The sequence below is a fragment of the Ostrea edulis genome, chromosome 10 (genome assembly GCF_947568905.1).
Source record: "Ostrea edulis chromosome 10, xbOstEdul1.1, whole genome shotgun sequence".
In the NCBI taxonomy this organism is placed as follows: domain Eukaryota; kingdom Metazoa; phylum Mollusca; class Bivalvia; order Ostreida; family Ostreidae; genus Ostrea; species Ostrea edulis.
The window spans coordinates 31,348,202-31,370,262 of NC_079173.1; the positions used below are offsets into that span (position 1 = coordinate 31,348,202).

Below are 22,061 nucleotides of genomic sequence, written 5' to 3' on the forward strand. Positions count from 1 at the left end.
TTGTTTTTTACATGACGGAATTAGAAGAACATGACACTCTTTACCGCTTGAGCTTAGAGGAATATATCCCAGTGCATTGAACGCGATCACCTTGTAAAATGGAGAATGGTACATGTATATCATACAACCTGTCAACGGGTCAAATGCTGCCTGACGTATTTCATACCAATTGTTATTTCTTTACACGCTGACTTTTGACTACGGATTACTCCGTTTACATTATCAAGATATCGGGCTCACGGCGGGTGTGATCGGTCAACAAGGGATTCTTTCTCCTTCTGGGCACCTGATCCCACCACTGGTATCGTCAAGGATCCGTGTTTGCCCAACTCTGAATGTGTATTGCTTATAGGAATCATGAGATTGATCACTGTTCGTTACATTCACCTTTTCATTAAAGTCTGTGACATATTCTTTCAACTTAATCACTCCAGACCATTACTCGGTGTTGTTCTGTTTGTTTTTTACTCTTTTTTTTTGCTGCTTACTACTTGTCACATCAAGTCTATGATTTTTAAAATCATTTATCCATTATTATTTATGATATCCTTACTTAGTTCCCCCATTTTTTTTCACGTTATTACACCATATTATATTGATTTATCATTTTATTCAATCTTTTTCATATTATTTTAGCTTTATTTTTGGTTATTTTTTCTTTTACAACATACTGTCACAATCGGTGAGAGAAAATGCCAAAGACGGGAAGAGGGGGTGACACCCACAGGCTCGTGCTTAATATTTTTTCATAAGTTATGATGATGATAAAATAGATATATTTGTTTGATGTATATGAAACTGTGAATTCTGAGCATGTCTTCCCGTTCTGTCTGTAATATGCTACTCTTGTTCATAAGCCTATTGCTTTTACAAAATGCTCACCTCCTCCTAATATTATTGCAGAAAATATATTCCGTTTTCCCCGTTTTAGCAACAGCCCAAATATATAGAGTTATTTCTATTTCTAGACTTACTGCATATCAATAATAATTTCCAATAATTATATTATATATATATATATATTATATATATATATATATATATATATATATATATATATATATATATATATATATATATAGTTTCTTTGTGCTTTATTTTAAATATTCTATACAATTGCATCGAGAGATCCACTCTTAATCTTAATATCTTAAACACTGAATGACACAGCGACTGTGTGAGATTGCATCAGTGTGTATAAGTAGCGCTTTAGGAGCATAACAAAGCTTCCTTTCTTAGGGAAGTCGTTGTGGCCGAGTGGACTTACGCACTGGTTTGACAGTCTTGCTAGAAGGTGGGTGCCGTAGGTCGCTGGTTCGACCCCGGGCTGGGGCCAACATTTTCAGTACCTAGTTGTGATTATTTAGTGCTATATATATATATATATATATATATATAGTTTTCATTGCATTTGACTATCTCGTTGTAAGATCCCTAATTATACATACAATGTATGGTGTATAATTAGATTATAGCTCATTGTATATTTTGATTTCATTGTACATCTAAATCTCGAATGCATTTAAGCTATATTCTACATTCAAATTACATGTAAATCTATGATTTGCATTATATATTTGAATTCTATTACGCATTTAGATTATATTGAATCAAGTATACCGCAAACGGTACATCATACGTCCGTAGGACAGTGATATTCAACCTTTAAGCACAATATGCACTCTGAATGAGTATAGGTATATGAATAGAAAAGCATTAAGGAAGGTCATGGTGCAGCAATTCAGCTGTGAACTAATCATGTATTTCTCTGAGAGGGAGATTGTAACAGAATGTCAGGGCAATACCTGTATTCATAACGAAATAAGTGTGGAAACCTGTTTTACCTACTGTTGGCCCTCAAGTGGTTATGGTGCACCGATCTATTTGATATATAAACTCACGTTTACGCTTCTTGAGCGTGATATTTTGACTAAATGTCAATGCTGTACATATGTACGTAACGGGAAAAAGTCCGAAAAACATGACCTCGGACGGACGCACGGACAACGCCAGAACATAGTATACCCCGTCTGAGGACAGGTGTATAACAAGAAGCATATATGTACTGCACGCTATATACCAACAATATGAATTATATCATTTTCTTTAACAATTCAGAAGCTTGTGTTTATATCTATTTTTCCATAACTTTCCGATTCGTTCATTATATAAGTATCTGTCCTATTCTTGCGGTGTATAGAATAGATATTATTTACTCCTCACTCGTTCATTAAGGCACCTGTCCTTTTTTATGAATGAACGAGTTAATTGAGTAAAAAAATCATTGAACAATCGTCGATGAAGTTAGATATCACCGCAATTTTCTAAGCAATACTTCTACTACATCGTGACGCTTATTTTGACGCGCAATACCAAGAGGACTGGTTCCATCATTCTGACATAAATTGATATCGGCGCCATCGTTCAGTAGAAGTTGTACCGTGCTGTCATGTCCTTCTTCACAAGCTATAAATAGAGGACTGGCTCCATTATTATTACATAAGTTGATATCGGCGCCATTGTTCAATAACAGTTGTACCGTGCTGTCATGTCCATTTTCACAAGCTATATATAGAGGACTACAGGATCCCTCATTCTGACATAGATTAATGTCGGCGCCATTGTTCAGTAACAACTGTACCGTGCTGTCATGTCCTTCTTGACAAGCTATAATTAGAGGACTGACTCCATTATTGTCACATAAATTGATATCGGCGCCATTGTTCAGTAACAGTTGTACCTTGTTGTCACGTCCTTTTTCACAAGCTATAAATAGAGGACAGGCTCCTGTATTTCTACATAAATTAATGTCGGCGCCATTGTTCAGTAACAGTTGTACCGTGCTGTCATGTCCATTTTGACAAGCTATAAATAGAGGACTGCCTCCTTCATTCTGACATAGATTAATGTCGGTGCCATTTTTCAGTAACAGTTGTACCGTGCTGTCATGTCCATTTTGACAAGCTATATATAGAGGACTGGCTCCCTCATTCTGACATAGATTAATGTCGGTGCCATTTTTCAGTAACAGTTGTACCGTGCTGTCATGTCCTTCTTGACAAGCTATATATAGAGGACTGGCTCCTGTATTTCTACATAAATTGATGTCGGCGCCATTGTTCAGTAACAGTTGTATCGTGCTGTCATGTCCATTTTGACAAGCTATAAATAGAGGACTGGTTCCCTCATTCTGACATAGATTAATGTCGGCGCCATTGTTCAGTAACAGTTGTATCGTACTGTCATGTCCTTTATAACAAGCTATATATAGAGGACTGGCTCCCTCATTCTGACATAGATTAATGTCGGCGCCATTGTTCAGTAACAGCTGTACCGTGCTGTCATGTCCTTTTCCACAGGCTATGTGAAGAGGATTGAATCCTTTATTGTCATATACATTCATGTCGGCGCCATTTTGCAGTAGTTGTTGTACGGTGGTATCATCGCCAACTTGACAAGCTTCATGAAGTGGAGTGTAGCCATTCGTTCCTAATTAATTCATTAAAAATACAATCAAAGAATAACAGCGATATTTCACAGAATTCTATTAAATATTCCACACGCAGACAGGATTACCTGCCATTCATACAAACATATAGTGCATTTGAATAATTCTTAAAAATTTAGATAACCACTAACCATTTTTCAATCGTTTTCTCATTTTCTCAATTTTTCTCGTTTAAAGTCAGCATTTTGCAAATTCGTTGGTCGTTATAACGATGAAAAGGGGAAGATAACGAACAGTGATCAAATCCATAATTCTTATAGGATTGACTGATTGTATCATGCTTATCGTCTCTCACAATAATTTTTCACTCATACGGAGACGTCACCAAGACCGGTGAAGGGCTTCAAATTTAGGCCATTGAGTAATGAGGGTTCTTTAGCATGCCACACCTACTGTGACACGGGACATCCGTTTTTGATGTGACATTCATACCTGATGCCGAGCGTTTAGCGATGGAACTGTCACTACCTGTTTTAACGATTTCGGTCGGTCGCGGCCGGGATTCGAAACCCGGGCTTTTCCAGGTACGGATCCAGGAATTGCGGTTACGGGGGGCGCTAATTTATGAGGCAGGGGTCTGGGGGCCGCCTTGAGGCGCCTGGAGTTTACAAATTTTATAGGGCTTGAAATATGTTTCCTATTCAGTCATTTATACTATTTTCTATCATTTTTGATAAGGTGAAATTTGTAAAATGACGGGAATTTTAAGGGGTTTTTTTGGAAAAAAAGTTCTCCCAATAAGGTAATTCAAGAAATCAAAAGATTTTGTCATTTATTTCTCCTGGAGTGGAAGGAATTATTGTCATTTCCTTATTTTATCGTTTAGTACATTTTTCTAAACAAGATACCACGATTTACCTTGAATTTGAAAATTTATGGGGGGGGGGGGGGGGCGGGTGCGCCCCCCTTAAATACGTCACTGCTTTCACATGCGAGGCAAACGCTCTAACCTCTAGGCCACCGCGACGGTGAATTCCTATAGGGGAAAACAACCACCCCCCCCAAAAAAAAACCAACAAAAAAACCTAACGATCTAATTTGCCAATACAACCTGTCTAACGTATTTCAAACCAACTCTCAGATCATTCTTTACACAGGTCCTCCTTGTATTTTTGAATGTTTAAGTACTTGAATATTTCAGGTGCAGTTTTGATGAAATGTGTCCAGAGTGTTTTTAATTCCATGAAAGACACAAATCTCGCAGAGAAACCATTTTAGAAAATGTCATACCATCGATCATAATACAGTATAGGTCAAAAACTTGGGCCCCCGTGGACCAAAATTCCACGTTTTAGTATGGGCCTAGAAAAAGTCGGTGCTTTTGAAGTTACAGCCCCCCTCTGCATCACGGTGTGTTCACCGAGTAGGAAGGCGTTACACGGAGTACTGGTGTCTTGTGGATATAATGTATGTAGTACAATTGTCTTGCATAATATTATTAAGATATTGAGTATATAAACTATAAAGATCAATATTTCACGAGGAATTGAAAATTAATTGAATGAAAGGTGAAGATAACGAACAGTGACCAATCTCATAACTCCTATAAGCAATACAAAATAGATAGTTGAACAAACATGGACCCCTGGACACACCAGAGGTGGGATCTGGTGCCTAGGAGGAGGAAGCATCCCAAGTCGATGAAGTGATATCGTGTTTCCAACTATTGATTTTGTTAATTTTCCAATCATTCATAATATGTGTAGTAAGTTGTATTGACATTACTGCCGTTTAGCCCTTGTAATGATTTGTTCGTGTATTTATTTATTTGTTTAATTGAGAGTATCAATAATGAAGTTTCAAAAAAACCGCATCAGCTTCAAGTCAAACATGTTGTATACATATAACTACTATCCATTCATCCGTGAATTTTGGTGTATTTGATACTTTACACATGCGTAATTTTACATATTTCAGTTACCCTTTGCTAAGTAAAATGTTTAAATGATTGTATTGCCTTTTCACAGAATTCCATTATAACATGGTAAAATAACCTTTCACAATGCCTGGTGAATTAAACTTCAGTTAGACATATAAATAAGATTTTACGGCGTTCATTGTGTAGAGTTATCACACTCATATTCTATAGGCACTTATCAGTCGATTCACTTAGTCTTAGAACTTCATTATTTGTACACAATATTCTAGTCAAAATTACTCAATAAAAGAGAAGGGGATTACAACAGATGGGTTTCTAGATATTCTGGTCATGATGCTGTTAGACATGTTAAAGTTTTATATCATTCGCTAAAAGTTTAGATTTACTACAAAGTAATAAATTTAACACATACCAGTACCTACACAAAACTGATAGAATACCGTTAATCATAAAGAAGCAAGAACGAAGGCCAAGTAAAGATGTTGAATCTGGCCAAAGCCGTCGTAATTTCATTATAATTGACCAAGCCGGTTGTGGAAAGGTTTACACATTTTAGATATAATTCGCCATTTACAGAACACGGACAACTCACGGACGCACGGAAATCGAAAAAAAAAAATAGTACGAAACACGGATTCATTTTGCCCGGATGATAAAAGTTTCCGTGCATTTTATTTTTGTAAAATCTATTGATGTGTGACTTCGAATATACTTTGAATTTTTTGAGTACACCCTGGGGAAGATGGTGGTAGAATCTATCAATCACGGAAAATGTCCGTGCATTGTGACATCACTGTAATTGTTTCATTACAAAAATCCGTCCGTGATTTGTATGCAATATTGCCTTCATCACATTGCGATATTTACAGACGGAAGGCTATGTTTCTTTCATAATACAAGTATTTTATCGTTATTTTATAGAAATTCTTCAATTACCGAATTTCAGTAAACGTTTGGTATCTGTGAATCCGTGACTGAAAAAAATATCTCCGTGATTTGTAGGGTGTTGCTAAAACGCGGAACGGAAGACGGAACGGAAACCGGAATAAAATTTTAAAGAATTAGAATGATTGATGTAGCTAAGATAACACCAAAAATCGGATGAAAATACTTTATGATTAAATTCAAAATTTTGGGAATTTGTTTGCAAGCGGTAAAACAATTTTATCTTAAAATTCTGTATCATAAATTGATTAGGCGAAGGTTTGTATAAGAATTTACCAAGAATTTTGAAATGTCGGCATTAACAGATGTGTTCGAGAGCAGTGACACCTATGGCTAGGGAATGGAAAGAACACACGAACTTTTTAACCAGGGGTGGATCCAAGAATTCTGGTTAAAGGGGGGGGGGGCGTGGAATTTTTTCCAGAGACAGGGGGTCTGAGGCAAAGCCCTGGTGGGGAAGCCCAGGAATTTTAGTGATTTTTAGAGTAAAATTTAACCATACAATTGGCCTTCATAGGTGAAGTTACATCCCCTCTTACAATCAGAAACACACCTTTATCAACACTACTCAAATGAGGCAAAATTTATCATAAGTAAAGTTCTTTCTAGTCAAACTTATTAGCTCGCCATTGAGCTGTGATTTGAGTCAATCTATATGAATTTCTTGGATTTGAAAATAAGCATGTTGTTGCGACGCAGGAATCGATGTGATAGCACATGAAAGGGAAAATGCTTACTGATTTCACATAAAAAATGATAGATATAATATATTTCATATTAATTTATTGTTATTTAATCGATGTGATAACACATGAAAGGGAAAGTGCTAACTGATTTCACATAAAAAATGATAAATATAATATATTTCATATTAATTTATTGTTATTTGTTTTTGACATATTCTTGAATTGGCTTTTTATAACTTATCGGCATTTCATTGTAGATTTTCAGCTTGGAAAAACATGACGTCACAATCACATTCGTTTACAAACTACGCAGGGTTTCCCGAAAGTAACGGAGTTAGGGACTTTATGTATTTTGACATTCACCTTTTCGAATCAATTATCATAATTATGATTTGATTTGACCTCTTTTTATAGTACGCAATGATTTGTAACCTGAACTTTGAAAATTTTAGGGGGGGTTCACCCCCCCCCCCCCTATGCCCCTCTAAATCCGCCAGTGGAACCACCGTGGGAAACGTTATTAACACACATTTACATGTAAATTTACACATAATACCGTGTATGTGTATACTTATCACAGGGAGTGTGGTATGTATATATATAACAATGACAATATATGCTCTTACATGTATTAGATCAGCAAGTTAAACATCTTGTGTTTGATATATTATTTTTAGCTCACCTGAGCTTAAAGCTCAAATGAGCTTTTCTGATCGCCTGCTGTCCGTCTGTCTGTACACTTTTTACAGTTTTGACTTCTTCTCTAGAACCAATGAGCCAATAATAACCAAACTTGGCCAAAAGCATCCTTGGGTAACGGGCTTTGAAATTTATTCAAATGAAGGACCATGCCCTCTTCAATAGGGATATAATCACAAAAATGCAAAAGTAGGATGGGGTCATTTAGAAATCTTCTCAAGAACCACTAGACCAGAAGAGCGAGAAATTTACATGACAGCTTCCTTATATAGTGCAGATTCAAGTTTGTTAAAATCATGGCCCCTGGGGATCGGATGGGGCCACAATAATATATAGGAAAAATCTTTAAAAATCTTCTTCTCAAGAACTCCTAAGCCAGAAGAGCAGGATGTTGGTAAATGTACGAACATCCACATAAATTCATTCCAAATGAGGCAAACCTTTTATACACACCGGACTCGTTCGCTTTCGAATTTGATATGATGTATAAATACATATTATTCATGTATTATACCAGGTGTAGAACTAAATTATGAATAAAAGCAAGTTCGATAATTAAGAAGGCTGTGTTTGGGGTAATTGTTGAAAAAAATATTTCATCTTTCACAATGTTGGTTGGGGGGGGGGGGGGGGGCTTTTATTCATTGGATGTAAAATTTGAAAATTCAAATTTATTTCAGTATGTTTTATTTTTTTGAATTCTTATTTTTAATTTGTTGATATTTTCCATGGTAAGTTAATCATTTTAAAATTCATATGCATTAGTATGAAGTATTTGAAACAGTGGATTATGTGAATGACTTCCCGCTCTCTCTGTAATTTCTGCTTTCCCTTGTTCATGATAAACCTTTTATTTTGTAAAATACTGACCTCTTCATAACACTATTGCATACAATATTTTCCGTTTTCCGTTCCGTTCCATCTTCCGATTCGTTTTCTGTTCCGCCTCTTAGCCAATAGGAACACTCGTGATTTGTATGTAATTTCTATGATGCACGGAAATAAATAAATGATACAAATCACGGATTCATTTTGCATGGATGATAAAAATGTCAGTGAATTTAAAATCTTAGAAGGTGTATATATGTGTAATGACTTGTTATACCCATTATTTGCCCTTAAATCAACTATAAAACAATTGTATTTAAATCATTGTACCTTATTCTCCCTTTTCGATACCTATGTCTGTAGTATTTTGAATTACGGATGTGAAGTGTGGGGATTACATAAAGGACCTGACATTGAAAAGGTTCATCTGGATTTTTTAAAATTTGCACTTGGTGTTCGTAAAAACACTAATACAACCATGGTATATTTTGAAACAGGGCGTTTACCATTGTATTATGTTCGTATTTTGAGAATGTTCAAGTTTTGGTTTAAACTATTGCAGTCTGAAAATTGTTTACTTAATGCTGCATATGAATGTTTATACAATATCTGTGAAAATACAAAGCACACAAATCGTAACTGGGCTACTTTTATCAAGGAACAACTTGATTGTTTGGGACTTAGTTATATGTTGTAATACAACAAAGATTGAAGGATCATTTTATTCAAAATTTACATAGGAACATGCAGTATGAATCAAAATGCACTATTTACAAACATTTGGTTGATAACTTTTGCTTGCAATATTACCTAGAAAAATCTATTCCTAAATTGTACAAAAAGGGTATCTCCAAAATAAGGCTATCATCACATAATTTATCCATAGAAACTGGCAGACATAAAAATGTACCACGTGAAAAAAGGTTTTGTAAAACATGTATCACTGAAATTGAGGATGAATACCACTTTTTGTTATTCTGTCCTGTATATTGCCAGATTAGAGCTAAATTAGTGAAGAAGTATTACTGGAGTAAACCCTCCATGTTCAAATTTATACAACTACTAAGTGTGAACAATGTTAAAGAACTCTGTAACTTGGGGAAATTTATCTGTAGAGCTCTTGAACTAAGAACAGTCCATAATATGTAATTTGTATCGTCATTCTCCTTTTTTACTATCACTATACTAGTGTATTTACTATATAATATTGTATGCTAGATGTCTTTGAAAGAATTGGCCGTTTATTTTCAGTTTTGTAATTATTATCCATGTTCAATTTTGTTATAATGCTATAAGATGTATGTCTTTCGCAATAAAGTTATTATTATTGTTATACCCGGAATAATAACACAAAATGCACGTAAAAAACTTCAAGAAATTTAATAACATAATATCATTTACCACTCTTACAATCCATACTTTTCATTCTTTTTTACTTCTAAGTATTGAATTTTAACATTGTGGATGTTCAACCACTGGCGACACTTTAATTAAATAAGGCATTCCACAAGTACAAAACACTTGCACGGACATCAACGCGCATATTTTCTTTATCCACAGACATATCTTGTCTTTTTAGTCCCGGATTCACGGATACCAAAGTTACGAAAATTCTGTAAATTGCCTTTATTGAAGAATTTATGTGAAATAACAATTAAAATAAAATATCGTCATACTTGTATTATGAAAGAAACATAAATTTCGCATGTTTATGTAGTGAAGGCAACAAAGAATCTCAGACATTGCATACAAATCACGTACAAATTCTTTTAAACTCACGGACATTTTTTTTTATTCACGGATATCAAAGTTACGGAAATTCTGTAAATTGTATTTACTTAAGAATTTATTTGAAATACGGATTAAATTAAAATGCTACGATACTTGTATTAGGCGACACCAATAATATTTCTTGTTCGTCGGATCTGAGAGCTCGTATTTAAAAAGAGCGTAAGAAATAATATTAATTAAAATACCCGCTTCCGTGCGTCCGTGACTGTCCATTTTTCTCAAACTCAGATATAATTGAAAACCTCAGAGCGTTTAGTAGGTAGTATGTCATGGAAAAACGAATGAATCATGAAAGCACAAACATGACAGTGCTCGATTTTACAATTCGATAATATACAGTGACCCCCGGTTAGATTGCCAATATTAGTAATGCGGCAAGTTTGGTATTATAGCGAGGTTGGCATCATAGCGGGGTTGGCATTATATCGGGAGGGGGTATGTGTACAGTCGTTACTATTAATCAAACAGATTTTAGCTACTGCAAAAATAATTTAATTAATGCTTTTATAATTGATAAATACATAGAGGTATATTTCATCTCCCATTTGATTGTAATCGAATTCAATGTCTTCTAAACATGCCAATTGTCAACTATTTTATCAGTCATTCGCAGTAGAAAATCCATTTTAGATTCAGTTGTTAATTCTATCGTATACGACATTCAATGCCCTGACTGGGTTCTACATGGGTAGGAACTGGCGGAGCTTTGTCTTTGCTATTGTTATATAACTTTTCTGCATTCTCACTTTAAGTCGCCACCTTTAACGATATTTGATCGTCAGTAAGTGATTCGAAAAACTAGGCAATATTTTATCGAAATTCCAAAAATATCGGATGGTCACCATCACGTCTGGATACGAAAGCCGATAGGCTATAAAATTTTATTCTTTTAACATTTAGGCGGCCGCCACTTATTTAGCATGCAGAATCTGACTATTTGAATTCTTGACATTAAGGATTTATCTTGTATATAATCTAAATGCTTCCAACTATGACAACTCTTATTATTTAATTCAGTACTTCCAACTATGACAGCCTTATGTTTACTCTCTAACCATGACAACCTTACTCTCTCTCTCTCTCTCTCTCTCTCTCTCTCTCTCTCTCTCAAAATGAAACGGGTACAATCCCTATAATCTCCCTCTCCAATACTTAGTAATATGGATGCGTTATACAACCGAGAGCATTATTGTTTGTCGATTGTGCTGTTAATTTACAAAATGTTATTATAGATGTTCATGATATCAACTTTCGACAGATTCGTGCACGAGAAAAACATCTTAATGTATACTTAATATACCAACGTCTCAGGCATGTAAAATCAGCGGCCTGCCCGTTCACTTTTTGACAAAGTTCGTTCTCCGTTATTTTCATATAATGCAAAATAAAAGAATTAATGAATCAATTTAGGATCATGAAGTTTGGACAAAAGAGAAATTTTTTAGGTTCTTTTTCTGCTTAACAACAGTTTTAGACGACTTTTTTTTCCTCCGACTATCCCTAAACTTTGAAAAACAATGCTACGTGTCTGCGTACTATTCTAAATCTTACAAATATAATCAATCTGACAGCAGTACGAAGTAAATTCTTTTTTGAAATTGGCAGCCGCCATGTATCAATTTATTTTCTCACCAGACGGCGCGTATAGTACGAGTAGCGCACGGAGTTCTGGGTGGAGAAAAGTATAAATGAAGTTGCGGCCGCAATTTAAATTAAGTGGCGGCCGCCAGTTCAATGAATATCAATTCTATACCCTGGCACCTATCGACTTCCGTATCTGAATCCAAAGCAAGTGAGTCTTGAACTTGAGAAAATTTCTTGCTTTGTCGGGTGAAACACTTTCCGAGGCTAGTTTTAAAAAAACTGGGGCGACGATTTGGGGTGAAACAGTGGACTAACCCCTGACCTTTGACAATGTAACCTCCAAATCAATAGTGTTCATCTACTTACAATATATCAGTGTGTCAAGTTTGATGCCTGTAAAGCAAAAAGGTTCTCAATATATTGAGAGGACAGTATATTCCTATGTCCAGTTTGACCCTTGACTTTTGACCATGCGACCTCAAAAGCAATAGCTATGTCAGTGTACGAAGTGTGGTGTCTGTCAAGCAAAGGGTTCTCAAAATATTGAGCAAACAGTATCTTCCCATGTCCAGTTTGACCCTTGATCTATGCCTTTGTGACACCAAAATCAATAGGAGTCATCTACTTCTTACGATGTACCAGTGTGCCAATTTTGATGGCTGCCAAACAAAGAGTTATCAAATATTGAGCGAACAGTATATTCCTATATCCAGTTTGACCCTTGACCTTTGAGCATGTGATAACGAAATCAATAAAAGTATTTTTCTACTTATGATGTACCAGTGTACCAAATTTGATGTCTGTCAAGCAAAGGGTTCTCAAGTTATCGAGCGGACAGTATATTTCTATGTCCAGTTTCACCCTTCACCTTTAACCATACGACCTAAAACAATAAGGGTCATCTACTCCTTACAATGAAGCAGTGTACCAAGTTAGATGTCTGTAAAACAAGGGGTCCTCCAGACATTGAGGAGGCAAGACATTCATATGTCCAGTTTCAGTATGTGACCTCAACATCTATAAAAGGTATCTACACCTTAATATGTACAAGTATGCCAAGTTTGATGTCTTTTAAGCAAAGGTTTCTTAAAATATTTAGCAGACTGTATCTTCCCATGTCAAGTTTGATCCTTGACCTTTGATCATGTGACATAAAAACAATTGAGGTCATCTACTCTTTACGGTGTGCCATTTTACCAAATGTGATGTCTATCAAGCAAAGTGTTTTAAAGATATTTAGCGGATATGATCTTCCCATATCCAGTTTGACCCTTGGCCTTTGACCACGTGACCCCGAAATCAATAGAAATTATCTACTTCTTACGATGTAGCGGTGTACCAATTTTGATGGCTGTCAAGCATAGAGTTCTCAACATCTTGAAAGGACAGTATATTCCTATGTCCAGTTTTACTCTTGACCTTTGACCACGTGACCTAAAACAATAGAGGTAATCTATTCCTTACGATGTACCAGTGTACCGAGTTTGACGTCTGTCTAGGAAAGGGTTCTGAAGATATTGAGCAGACAGTATTCACTTGTATCCAGTTTACCATTGAGCTTCGATTGATTGATTGAATCTTGCTTAATGTTTCTCTCCAGAATTTCTCACTCATATGGAGAAGTCACTAAGACCGGTGACGGGCGTCAAATTTAGGCCTTTGCTCGGCGCTTACGGCCATCGAGCAGAGAGGGATCTTTAGCGTGCCACACCTACTGTGACACGGGACATCCGTTTTTAATGTCATCTATGAGGACCCTTGACATTCACACCTGATGCCGAGCGTTTGGCGATGGAATTGTCCCTACCTGTTTTAACGACTTATGTCTGTCTTGGTCCATTTTGGGACCTCTTTAAACACAGACTGTGGTGTACGTTATCGGCGCCCAACTCCAGGCCATGGTGATTGCAAAGTTGTTGTTTCACTGCAGTGTCTTGGTGTGCCGCTATTTTGTCGGGGTCTTTCAATATAGTTAATGTTTTTGCAATTTGAATGGTTTAGTAATTTTTTTAGATAGATAGAATCCATTATTTAGACATTTTGTAATCACAATTTGGTAGCTTTGTAAATTTTTGTGTGTACAAATGTGATGGATTTGTCTATGGATTAGGTGTTCTCTGTGTTTGCTTGTGCCCCTCCCCGGATACTCCAGCACTCGAGCGGCATAACACCGCGTCCCCGAATTTACACATGAGTGAGTTGGTAGGCAATGTAGATGTGGGAGTTCCCTCGGCGGCATGAAAGGTCGTAAGTTAGATTTGTTTTCTCAGGGAACATCATGGGTGGTGATTATTTCACTCCGTCCTTGCCTTCTTACTTAAGGGAGGAGTTCGAAGGTTAATGGATGCCAATGTTTGGGATGAGGTTTACTAGTCCCCAGTTCATTTCTCGAGAGGTTGACAGTTGTTAGATGGGGATCTCCGTATTGTTGGTACGACTTCCCGGAGCACTTTCTTAGTTTCGTTTGACCCAAGAAAAGTTCCAGCCATAATACCAGAAGGTGTAGGGATTTAGATTGGTTGGCTGACGACTACTCGTCCACCATGGGGGAGGGAGTCAGTTTTGCCCGATATCCCAGTGAGGCCTACTACGACTATATAGTTGAGGGTTACATATCCAGTTCTGAGAATCTCCCAGAATATCTAATCCCCGTCACTGCATCCCCTCACTCCAGTGTCGGGAAGATCAGCCCAACCCCCTCGACAATAACGTGATGAGGAGGCCCCAGGTCAGTTCAGTCAGGATTTTTATCAGGGGTTCTATTCAGCGCTAGCACATACATCAGAATCGCATTCTCTAAATGCTCTATAGTTGGGGCCGGGAGTTACCACCGGAACTCATCAGCTCCCATAGTCCCTTCATTGTCCCGATCTCCTCACAGGACCCTCTGGCCATTTACCATACACTACAGCTTCGCAAAAGCTACTCATTCCATTTCCTTGACCCTATGTCTGGGGGAGTTCCCAGTACGCCTACTCCTTGGTATCCCCCATGGTTGGTGGTTATACGAGCACATATATGCACCACATTGTTGTCATGACCGTCCCCTATCAGCAGGTGTCTTCTGCTCACTTTCAGGCACAGTCTGGTACCACTGTTTGTAGGGGAGAGGGGGATGAATAACCAACGTTAAGTCCCAGTTAGGTAAACCATGATCACATACGTTATTCTCTCAACGTTCCACCTATGAGCTAACCCCAGTACCCCATACACTCTTCCCAGTCCCCAAATACTCTTGTACTGGTAAACACGCGATTCGCAAGAGCTTATTCTGCGTAAGATCAGGTTTGAAATCGAGGCAGGATACTGAAAAACACGTTGATGTCGCGTTTAAAGTCAGTATTTCGCAAATCAGATGATCATTATGATGATATACTTTGCCCATACAACCTATCATTGGGTCAAGTGCTGTCTGAAGTGTTTCATACTGATTGTTAGGCATACAGTTCTTGGCATATTGATGTTCACGACGGATAACTCCTTTTTCTTTATATAGGGCTCACAGCGGGTGTGACCGGTCGTCAGGGGATGCATGTTTGCCCAACTCTTTATTTTATATTCATTATACATGCAATGAAATTGATCACTGTTCGTCATCTTTGCTTTTCACAAGTATGAAGCAAATACGGAATGCTCTCTGTTGGATGTGTTTTTGCGTTCGCTGAGATCACTGAATAAGTTTGTTTTGTAAATTTCTGATATGGAAATTGATGTAATATATTTTTAGAAGCGACAAATATAATTGGTCTGTGAACATACTTTTGGTAAATATTTTAGGTAAAATTCATTCTTTACCGAGTCACTTCTATGATCTCCCAACATTATAAATGTCATAAAATGTACATTAACCTTACAATGAGTTTGAACGATTTGACTGCGTGTACATAGGATCCACAAGAATTACATTGTTTTTCTTTAGTTTTAATCAAAGTTCAATAGTTCTTTCTGCAATATATATATGTATCATTTGATTTGGAAGCAGACGTTCAAGTTCGTTTAGATATTTCAGAGGCATCCGAATTGGATGATTTCGTTTACCTGATTGTAGCTCAAATGTCCTTCTCCCAACTGTTTTTTTGGTTGCGACTATAAGTTGGTAATGTCCTTCATCATCCCTTGAAAACCGTTTCATGTGAAACGAATCCTTTCTCATTTGGCCAAATATTGACTTTCTAGTTTGTCTTAAAATTTCGAATCTGTTTCTAGGATGGTTTTTCTTTAGCCAGATGAACAGAGATGCATCAACATCAACGCTCGCCTTCAATTTTACGTCATTGCCGAACTTCAATTTTGGAACACTTAAATCTATCTGAGGTATATCTACATGAAAATAAAAGAAACGATTTTGTAAACAAAATTACATAAGCCTTGTTCTCGAAAAGTTATTGACTGCATTTCGCAAGAACTATCGGAACTCTTTGCTGTATATCAATTAAACTTAAATTGATAACAATCTATAGTTTTCTGAGATTTTGAGAAGATATAATGCTGAGACGGTTAACCGTGCTTTTTGTAGTTTAGTTGGTTAGCTCGACTCAGTATGCCGGGAATTAAACTCATGTAATAAAACACAAAATGAATGAATAAATTTTAAACACTACATATATAGTAAATATAACACGAGTTATGGAGACATAATTTGACATATTGTGGTTAAAATTAGTTTTGTTCTGGGTTAGGAAGGGGCGATATATAACCCAGAACTAACTAACAACGTAAATATAAGATATATTCGTCGGTGATACAGAAATCATAATATAGTAGAATTTTCCATCCATGAAGCCGTCAATGCAATTTACCTTGGTTGACATTGTGATTATATTTTCATTGAATATAAAGCGCATTCTAAAATTCTTCTAAATTGTTGATTGAGAAATGATGCCAAGTTTAAGTAGTTTCCGTTCTTATTCTGAAATATATATTCTGTGATCTAAAACTTCTTTGTTTGAAGTTTCCTTATATCTGATTTCTTTTCTATTTGAACGATGAATTTGCTTATCAAAAACTCAGATTACTTAGTTGTTCTTTCAGTTTTGATAATGTTTGAAAATCAACACGTACTTTGGATATCTTCAAGTTGAACATCTTCTACAGTGTCTGTCCATAAGAAAAAGAAATGTCGTCTCAAACTTCTATCCTCGTCATTAAACGTCATACATATCTGCAAAGATTATGTTATGCAGGTAAATGTGGAAAGCGAAGTGTTTGATTTAAAGGGTTTTATTTGATTAACAATTATATCAGCAAGAATTTCAATTTTGGGTCATGATAATATGCTTTATATTCTCCCTCACTTTGTTCGTCCGAATATAAATTAATCATACTCTGAATGTGTATGTATAAATATGAAAAACATAAAACACCATGTTTGGAATGCTGCTCGTTAGAACGTTTTTATTAAACTCACAAACTTATCCCAACCGCCTGTAAATACACCAACAACACACATGTATTAAAATTAACTGGCTTCCATAATGCCTGTTATCCTTGACTCACGTTCTAACCGAGCTGTAGAGTGACCTATTCGAACATTCCTATTTATCTGACCATACCACGTGACACACATACACCAGAATGCTCACACAACACTTTGCATTGAAAATCAATATCCATAACGAAAATAATATTACATAAGCCCGTGGGGATCCGAGTTCGAATAGGTCCGTAATATCTCTTACTTGTCTTAAGGGATGATTAAATGGGGCGGTCCTCTTGATCAGACCGGGAAAAAAATCGAGGCCCTGTGTCACAGCTGGTGTTACATGATAAAATTCCCTCCCAAAGGCTGTAAGCGCCGAACTTAAACCTACATTTTTGCAACCCTTCACCGGCAATGATGGTGTCTCCTAATTGTCTATATCGTATAATTTGATCCGAATCGCAAATATACAAAACTACACAATCGTCGATACATGCAAATGACCTCAAGTGCGCAATGATTCATTTAGCTGTGAAGCAGCCATCTAAGTTCTAGGTACAACCGGAGCATGAAAAGAAATGCATACAAATAAAGGTGAAAATAACGAGCTGATCAATGTAATAAATTCCAAAGAAAGGTGAAGATAACAAACAGTTATCAATCTCATAACTCCTATAAGCATTACATACACAATAAATAGTAGGGCAAACACGGCAAAGCTAAGACTACGGTATACACGGTATACACGGTCCCCTTGAAATACCAGATATTGGATTAGGTGGCTAGTAGGAGGAAACATCCCCTGTAACTGGTCACACCTGTCGTGAGCTTTACATCCTGATATGAAACCCAGTCAAAATCAGTATGCAAGAAACCGTCTGAATATTGGTATGAAGTAGATCAAATAACATTCAACCTAATGACAAATCATATTGGTGACGGAGATAAATAAAGATAAAAAGATGTTATTTGAGACTGTTGAAACCGTTGTAATATCAACTTATTTGTCGATAGCCTGCTTCGATTTAAAAATTTATCACACGCAGAACATACATACGAGACATATAAACCCACATACGTTATATGCAAGTGATAATGGATAACTCCTAGATGAATAAGTGAAGTTGACGATGGAAAATCTAAGTTATCATGTTTATCATACTCACTTTTTTCAAAGTATGCGCAATTTCCTTGATGGATGCCATGCTTTGTTCCTTATTCCTTTTACTTGTATAGGAAGCATTGCTAAGATGTTTTAACTGCACACCAATGTCAACAAAACTATCAAGACTCTTCATTTTGGTCTCTTGATCTATAGCTTGTTCTCCCGTTGTAGTGACAATTGAGTCACTTTTCTTCAGCAGAGAAGTGTAGAAAGTTCCAAATTCTTATGAAAACATAGACACATTTAAGAAAAATACGGCAATTTTTTTCCTGTGAAAAACATTTGTTTAGTTTTGATATTTACATTCTAATTAATACATGAAACCAAGCAATACAAATCACAGTATAAGAGAGAGAGAGAGAGAGAGAGAGAGAGAGAGAGAGAGAGCATAATGTTGTCATGATTGGAGAGAGAGAGAGAGAGAGAGAGAGAGAGAGAGTAAACATAAGGCTGTCAATGTTGGCAGTATTTAAGTAATAGGGTTGTCATAGTTGGGAGCATTAAAATATATCCTTAATGTCTGCATTTCAAATGTCAATGTCTGCAAGTTTTGATGCAAGGGTTAGGGTACTTGATATAAAATACTGTTAGTGTTTTATGTTCATAATATTGGTCCAAGTTTCTCATTTCTTTTTGAAATCTTAAAGTTCACAGTTTTTTGTAGCCATATATTACAAATTTGAATGTGTGTTTTGATATCTATAAGTAATTCGTGAATATATAGTTTTTCATTCAAAGAACGCTTCTTATAAATGTATGATTTAAAAATCGGAAATATTAAGTATGTTTCACTGGTTTTAGAATCGAGGTTAAGTCCAAAGATAAAAGTTAATGGATTTCTTGGAATAATAATTCCCCTTCTCTGACAATACTCAAAACATGTATTGACTAAGTCTTGGTCAACATGCCACTCCCAAAGTATATGACAAATTGCCTCTTCATATGTATTACAAAAGTTGCATAATTTACTTTCTTTCAATCCTCTTTTAAACAAAAGGCTATTAGTTGTTAGAATATGATGGTTGATTCTATACTGTAGCCATTGTTGTTTGGAACTCTTAGTGTTAATGAACGGTAACCCCAAATAGTTTTCAATCTAATTCTGATAAAGTAAGATACTATCCTCTTTTGGTTTATAAAATGATTTGACATTTTCATCCAAGTTTAGGTTATAATACATAGTCCTACTATTTGATGTTGTTTGATGTTTTCCGCCACACTCAACAATTTTTTAGTTATCTGGTGGCGCCCAGTTTTTATTGGTGGAAGAGAGAACCCAGATACAATGTACATAAGTCCCTGGGAAGAGACCACCGACCTTCCGAAAGTAAACTGGGAAACTCTTTTTGGATGAATAAAAGAGCTTGATATGAAAAGGTTCACTTCTTCCTTTAAAATTATCTGACTTTTCATGCTAGCTGTTATTGATTGATCACTGGTGTCCCGTAAAAGTAAATATTTCCTTAAACACTGGAGACCAAAAACGGGCGAGTGTAAACGCCGGAATGGGGCCGGAATGGGAGTAGTGACATGAATTAAAATCGCTATACTCTCGTGGTGATTCTACCGCGAGTGAGTCTCCATATTTTTTAAAGTCATAAATATGGAAATGCGGGTGCTTTATTTTGTATGCACAAAGTAGAACATTATTATGTTATTATAAACTAACAAGAATTAATAAAAACATGACACTTTTTTTTCACTTTCTCTCTCATTTTACGACATTCATGAAGTTACGATTGTGAACAAACGCTAGCTCAAATACATGGCCGTAGGAACCGGGGGGGGGGGGGGGGGGGGCGTGCCCCCCAATATTTTCCCCCCAAAAAATTCATTTAGTAAAATTCACATATAGTGTAATGTATAATTATTTTTAAGCAGAAAGTTCATTTAATTCAATGAGACTCAGAGTCAGTCAGTGTGACTGTCCTTTAGCTTAAATTAAAAAAAATATTATGAAAAGCACTTAATGCCTTAACATTTCTTAGGGCATCATCCAAAAGGTCGTAATCATGAGGTAATGGTTCGGTTCTCATTCCCAGCTCCGCATCTGGCGTCAAACCTATGATATGTAGTGACTGTTCCTTTGCCAAGTGCCCCGGCACTAGTGTCGTTTAAAGTCCTTTACCGGTATTTGTTGACGACTCATACCAGTGAAAAAATCTCGCAAGAGACGACTGATCAAAAGGTATCTAATATGTGTGACCTTGACTAACTTTCAAGGTCTAATAATTCATTAGATAGCTTGTTCATAGAAACTTCGTCTTGATACAAAATTGTCTATGCCCAACTGCCCTAATACCAGTTCAACGTTTGTATATTTTCAAAATCTTTTTGTAAAGCTAATATGATGAATTGTTGACTTTTTTATCATCACAGTTTTTATGGTAAAGGTAAACCCGACAATGTGTGAAGTACTGTTTATCAGTGACGTAACACCCCCAATGTGACGTAGGATATGATGTGTAACAACTTTTTCAAAGCTTGTAAAGTCTCAGGCTGTCAAGACCTGTTTCATTCTCGGTCCAAGAGTAGACACTATCGTATCAGTGTAAGATCAACCTTCCGCACAGTTTTAACTTTGATAATATTTCACAATGTATGCCCAGACGGACGAAAGAAAGGCATTTTTTCGAAAAAGTGCACGAAGAAGCAAGGAATGCAGGAAAAAAGGGATGGGGAGCACTAAGTTTTCTTGTTAGACTCAAAGGGCAAATTTTTAAGAAATGTCCTCTTCTAACAAGCATGCCTAATATCCCAACTTCGAATATTCGAAAAGATGCTGTTTCCTCAGAGCTTTATCCAAATAATGCTCCTTCTGAACTTATCCCGATTCAGATATATGGTGATGGGAATTGTTTATTCAAAACCCTCTCTTTTTTTGTGTTTGGACATGGGGACAATTTTAAAGAAATGAGGGTACGAATTGTGTTTGAACTTGTTTCAAACCTGAAGCGCAACACGAATGAAAACACTTTTGTGACCATGTCCACAAACAAAAGTTCACTTCAATATGTCTTTGAAAGTTCCCTGTCAGAAGAGTGTTTAATTACTGGTGATTTGATTGCTTCGTTACAAAAGGAAACAATAAAAACAACCCAGAACGGTTACTATTCAAGCCTTTTACATATGTTCGTAGCTTCTAACGTTTTGCAGAAACCAATCATGTCGATTTTCTCCGAGGTGCAAAACCCTGGTATAAACAGACAATATCATAATCAGCTTATTGTTCCTCTTGACCGTGCTGATGCTAAAGAATATCAGGATGTTATCCACATCATGTGGATTCACAAGCATGAGGAACCTCTTTCAAAGCGTTCGAGGTTATCCTTTAAGGATTCTGAACCTCATCGCACATTTGAACCAACAATCACGAGATAGTCCTTTCCCACTCTTGGAGTCTAACAGAAATGAGGAGTCTATTGCAACAGGTAAATTGGGGGAACTGCAAATAAAGAAACAGACAAACATGTTAAGGTTGCTTCCTTTATTGATTCTTCTTCTTCTTCAGAAGATGATATCTCAGAAATACCAGTTCAAAAGGCCCAGGTTGTACA

The 22,061-nt window shown here is 36.3% G+C and overlaps 1 protein-coding gene across 5 annotated transcripts in view; it reads right to left on the bottom strand.

Moving 5' to 3' along the window:
- LOC125648776 (uncharacterized) overlaps positions 1-22,061 on the bottom strand; it is a 235,422-nt gene that overhangs the window by 6,776 nt on the left and 206,585 nt on the right. For 3 of the 5 annotated variants that reach the window (XM_056151079.1, XM_056151078.1, XM_056151077.1), the window contains 4 exons: positions 18,506-18,726; positions 16,982-17,081; positions 15,959-16,240; positions 1,155-3,489 (listed from right to left, as the gene is read on the bottom strand). In XM_056151079.1, the coding sequence (XP_056007054.1) occupies positions 2,312-3,489; positions 15,959-16,240; positions 16,982-17,081; positions 18,506-18,726 (1,781 nt within the window). In that variant the 3' untranslated portion in view covers positions 1,155-2,311. Of the gene's footprint in view, positions 1-1,154; positions 3,490-15,958; positions 16,241-16,981; positions 17,082-18,505; positions 18,727-22,061 lie in introns of those variants that run through there. The other 2 variants (XM_056151082.1, XM_056151081.1) reach the window with 2 other exon arrangements.